The sequence below is a fragment of the Elephantulus edwardii genome, unplaced genomic scaffold (assembly GCF_000299155.1).
Source record: "Elephantulus edwardii isolate Elephantulus edwardi_28Jun2011 unplaced genomic scaffold, EleEdw1.0 scaffold00004, whole genome shotgun sequence".
Classification (NCBI taxonomy): domain Eukaryota; kingdom Metazoa; phylum Chordata; class Mammalia; order Macroscelidea; family Macroscelididae; genus Elephantulus; species Elephantulus edwardii.
This window is the reverse complement of record NW_006399754.1, coordinates 17,714,837-17,720,467: the sequence shown is the minus strand read 5'-3', so window position 1 is coordinate 17,720,467 and position 5,631 is coordinate 17,714,837. Positions and strand designations below refer to the sequence as shown.

Below are 5,631 nucleotides of genomic sequence, written 5' to 3'. Positions count from 1 at the left end.
TCACCTAGGGCGTAATCGATTTGCAGAGAGGACCGCAGGGAAGAAAAGACGGTGGGGTCAGCCGGGGAAAGTTGAGTCTGGATCCCTCACCTCAGTAGAACTTCTTGAAACAAGAGAACCAAACAGGCTGCCGTATTGTGATGCTTTGTGTGTTGCTATGACACAACACTGGTATTTAAAATACCCACAGGGGGGAGCTGAGCCCAGCAGGTCAAGATGATCACGGACGTGCAGCTTATTGTCTTTGCCAACATGCTGGGCGTGTCGCTCTTCCTGCTTGTCCTTTACCACTACGTGGCCGTCAACAATCCCAAGAAGCAAGAATGAGAGTGGCGCTTTCCCTGCCCCCCGTTCTACGCCCCCGGGAGGGCGTGAGGGGCCTCCAACCTTCATCCCTTCTGCCCATCACAACATACAAAGCAACTACACCTGGATTTTTCCAGACAACTTTTATTTCCTCAAAGTCTTTCTTAACCCTATGGAAAAAGAAGCTGCAACTGAATAGGGCCCAGTATAGGGGCTGATTTCTTTATTTCTTTTCTACTCCCTCAATACAAAAATATAGATATATCATTTAAAAATAAAATATCCACAGGGTCACCCATGATCAACAGGGTTCAGCAGTTTCCGACTAAGAGAAAGCAGGAAGAAAGGCCTGAGTATCTACTTCTGAAATGAGCCGTGGAAAACTGTATGGATCCCAACAGCCTATTGTTCCATACAGTGCTGGCCGATGGGTCTCCGATGGCAGCCACAGACTCAAGTACACGAGGGATCATGAGAATGCCATGGGATTGAGGCAGCCTTTCCTCGTTTTGTTGGGCCTGGGTAGCCGCGAAGCAGGGCCAATTTGAGAGCAACAATACGAACTTACTGAGCCCTCATGGCCTAGCAGGTAAGGAGTTGTGCTGCGAACCCAAAGGCAGGCTGTTCGAATATACCATAGGTGGGCAATCTCTCCCCATGCAATTTACAGCCTCTGAAAACTCTTCTAGATGTTCAGATATAAGAGTCAGTTCCAACTTGACAGCAATTAATTGAGCAGAGGAAGCTCTATTTAAAAAAACAACTAGAAATATGTTTTCTTTATCTTTTAAGTCCTTTTTTCCTAACCCATCCAAGATTGTGCAGGCAGTTCAAATCCACTAGCAGCTCTTCGGGAGAAAGACAGGCGACCACTTCCTGTGTGATTTACAGCCTCTGAAAATCTGCTGGAAGGTCAATTATGAGTCAGTTCCAACTAGATAGAAATGAGTTTGAGTTTTTTCAAAACTAAAGGCGTTCTGACAGCACAGTCCATAGAAAACTGCTGTTAACCAAGGCCGCCCTTCAGTGGGGTTTCAAATCCATTAATAACTAGAGAAAGATGGGCCGTCTCCTCCTGTGTGGTGTGTAGCCTCAGAAAGACATGGCGGGTCAACGATGAGTTGAAATTGACTCAGTGACAATAAGGGAGAAAGAAGATAGGAGAATCCCCACGTGGCTATGAATAACACTCGACAACACACCATCGTACCAAGAGTTCCGTTTTGAAAAGTAAATTAGCCACAGTGAAGAATATTTCCTGGCAATGCTCACACCCACACCTAAATTTAAATATTTATGTGGGTCTCAACTCACTAATGTGTTTTTTTTTTCTAAAAACGTTCTCAAAACTTACCAACTTCTCTGTAACAGTTTGAGGTTAATAAAGAATCCCAACTCATAGCAGTGTGATCATAGAAGCAATATTTAACTATATTATGCCCTGTTCATATTAGGTAGATGTTGAAGATTTTTGCCTGGCAGGCTGAGTTATTCCCCAGAATGTGTATGGTTTGCTGGTAGACAGTTAAAATTTCAAATGATACAAAAATGAAAATTCTAAAAGCCTTAATTATATTCCTATCTCGACTCCACAGCAAATAGTGAGCATTTAATAATAATAATAATAATAATAATATGCTCTATCTACCCTGATTTCTGAATTCTGGGCCAGTCTTCAGCATTTGGGATTTTGTTTTTCCTCTGTCCCGGGCAATTTATCATATATCCCAGGAAAATAGCTAAGGAGATTTTACCACGTTGTGCAATTTTCTAATAAAACACAAGAGGGCAGGTTTCGCTTTATTCTAAGTTTAATTCTCCTCCCACTAATAATCAAGTTGGTCATTGTGCTAATTGGAAACTCAGAAAGCCTCAATAAACACACAAAATGAATGAGTAATCAAGGTGTCTAACTGTCAGTGAAATTTTTATTATTTTAATAGAGAAGAGGCGGTGTAAGCCTTTTTACTTGGCAATATTTACGACACAGAACAATTACACAAAGAGAGTTTGGTTTATGTGGCTATGCTGCCAGCGGCACAGAGAACAACTAGAAGTGGATCAAACGTTGTAACTTCCCATCAGAGAAGTTTGTCTTGAGCTCGTGAGACAAGGAAACAAGAGGGTTATTAGTTTCGGCCTAAAATATGTGGCTTAGTAAAAATGCAGATAAAATACAGACCTTGACTGGGACTTTATTTTTGTAATTTTATGTTAGTTCAGTCCTAACTTTCTGTGTAACTCACAGTTGCCGATGTGTTGCTCTTAAGATTGTATTAACATCCCTGCCAAAGCATAATTAAATTTATAGGGCGATTTTCAGCTTGAAGTTCCATTATCATCAGAGGTCGAGTAGCCGAGTCACCTTCAAATGTTGCCTGGGCCCAGGGGCCTAAGACACACTCTGGCTTGCTTGACTGAAAAGCCTGCCCTCTAAATCCTTTCCCTGAGACAAGCCTGTTAGGGACCCAGTGGAGGGTCCTAAAAGGTTCTTGAGGAAAGGTAGGTGAATATCTTCTTATCCTCAAGGTCAAAACAAACACTCCTGTCAACTTTAGGAGAGAGTAGACCCTGCCACGGTGGCTTGGTTTCTGAGGCCATAAATCTTAACAGAAACAGGCTAAGAACAGGTGGTGGGTTGGCACTTTGGAGTAGCAGCCTCACGTTCAGCCAGGGCTCCTAACCTCTTCTCCTACTCTCTACAAATGATGGGATTGAGGTTTAGCTGTCTGTCATTTTCTGGCAGGGAGGTGGCTCACACCTTGCCATGGGTCTGGAAGCTTGTTACCCATTGTCAAGTCGGAACCAACTCATAGCTACTCTCCAGCAGATTTTCAGAGACAGCAAATGGCACAAGAGATTTACCATCTTTCTCCCTTGGAACAGTTTGTGGATTCAAACCTCATGCCTTTAGGTTGGCAGCACAACTCCTTACCCCTAGGCCACCAGAGCTCCCTTGCTGCAGGCTGTGCCATCACTATTTCCAATACCGGCAACAGTCTTCCAAATGGACAAGTTTCAATGAAGCTTCTAGACCAAGACAAACTAGGAAGAAAGGCTAAGTGATCTCTATGTCACTCATCGCCGTGGGGACAGAGCCAACTTCCAGCTGCCTCTCTACTGGGTTTCCAAGACTATAAATCACATGGGAGGAGGTTGCCTATGCTCCTCCCACGAAATTGCTGATGGGCTCAAACTGAGAGAAGAGTGTCCTGACTTAGCAGCACAAGTGTCTGTGAACTACTCCCTGAGAACCCCCTCCAACACCTCAGCTTCAGGCATGACATCTGGAAGAATCAATAGTATCTGGTGAAATAGAGGGCAGCAAAGTACAAGAGAAATCATTAGTGAGATGAACCAGCATAATAGCGACAGCAATGAACTCCAACTTCCAGGCGGTTCTGAGAAAGGTGCAAGGCCAGGCATTGTTTAATTCTGCCACACGTAGAGCCATCTCAGTGGCAGTTACCTAAATCAGGACCCTCTTCTCTCAGTTTGAATCCATCAATATATGCGCGCGTGTGTGTGTGTGTGTGTGTGTGTGTGTGTGTGTGTGTAATATGCGGGAGAAAGTGGAGCACTCTCCTCCCGTGTGATTTATTGCATCTGAAAACCCACTAAATGCTCAGCTGTCGGTTAATTCCAACCCAACAGTACACTACATCAATTATATGCTACCAAGTACAAAGTGGGTGATTTTAATCTGCGGCCCTCAGGCCTGGTTCAAATTGTTTTTCTGTCAGGCATTCTTCTAGGTGGTATAGCACTGGCCTGTAAATTGCTGTACAGAGGTAACTCATAGTTTCTGTGAACCTGAACACTGTGACACTGATGTGCCAAATGTGATAATGGTCACCCATGGTGGACAGTGTTTGGTGGAGCTCCCTGATTAAAACAAGCTTGGAAGCAGGAGTGGTATCCACTTCAGTAATAGCTTGCCTCCGGAAACTCTATGAACAATGCTCAGGTCTTTCATTCACAGGGTCGCTAACGACTCAATGGCACCTAACAACAACAACAACATATATCCTTTACTCAAAGGCCAACAGAACTCCCCCCTATATATACTATATATGGTATCCAAGATAAACAAGTCACGCTGAGATGTTTCACCTTGCTTTTCCCATTGCTTTGGAGAGAACAAGTACCTCCCACTGGGAGATGAATTGGCTCTTACTTCTGATACTCTTACGCAGCTGTATCAATTAACCACCAATGTTTTCTAACAATTAACCACCAATGTTTTCTAAGTACTTATTCACGGGGCTTTGATAATCATTTTGGAGTTATACAGAATCTACAACCTGACTCTAAAAGCTTCTCATCTCGCTACAGAAGGTGAATGCCATAGAGCCTAATTCATTAGCTCTAATGTCTCTTTTGTTCTGAGGACCTTCTGTACGTTGGCTGTCCCTGAAGGCTTACTGGGGGATCACTTCAGGGTCTCTCCTCTTGGGTCAGTAATTTGAACCAGTCATGCTGGATCAGTCATTTACAGGGAATATGAAAAATAACTCCTCACCTGGCGGGGGGCAAGGCATCTGGTTTTCTTAACTGAACAACAGGGAGAAAGTAGCAATTGTTTAGAAACTCATCAGAATAGAAATGGCAGTGTTGATTAAAGAACTTATTTTCAAAATTAAAGTAGCTATTATGTAACATAAGGAGTACAGTGTTCAATTTCTAACCAAAAGGTCATCATTTGAAACCCATACAGCAGCTCTGTGGAAGAAAAGATCTGTGATCTACACAGATACAGATACACACACACACACACACACACACACACACACACGGCAGAGAAAGCAGCCTACAATACTCTATGGGGCAGTTCTACTCTGTCATGTATAATTACCTTGACTATACGCAACATCGTGTTCATCACGTGCATGTGTGTGTGCGCGCCCGTGAGCACATCATAGCATCACGTAGATTAGAGTCATGGTGTGGAAAACCTCCTTAGGGTTTTCAAAACCAATTTTTGGAAGTATATTTCCTAGAATTTTTTTTCTATATCTGGGCGGTCTCAAAACTCTAGTCTTTCAGTGAACAACTGAAAATGTAAATCATTTGTACCACTCAAGGACTCTGAGTCTCTTTACATTTCTTTATTTCTCTATGCATGTATCTTACTTTAAACAAACCTGTTAAGATTATAAGATAGATGATGATGATAGATAGATAGATAGATAGATAGATAGATAGATAATAGATAGATGATAGATAGATGATTAGACAGATAGATATACTTGATAGATAGAGATAAAGATAGATATATAGATGAGAGAGAGAGAGAGAGATTTGTGGTATGGATTGAGGCTCAAT

At 42.6% G+C, this 5,631-nt stretch overlaps 1 protein-coding gene across 1 annotated transcript; it reads left to right on the top strand.

Annotated features, from left to right (window-relative positions):
* The first annotated feature begins 216 nt into the window (after nucleotides 1-216).
* LOC102862590 (dolichyl-diphosphooligosaccharide--protein glycosyltransferase subunit 4-like) lies at nucleotides 217-327 on the top strand. Its single transcript, XM_006879574.1, has one exon. The coding sequence runs from the start codon at nucleotides 217-219 to the stop codon at nucleotides 325-327; it is 111 nt and encodes a 36-aa protein (XP_006879636.1).
* Nucleotides 328-5,631: the final 5,304 nt, after the last annotated feature.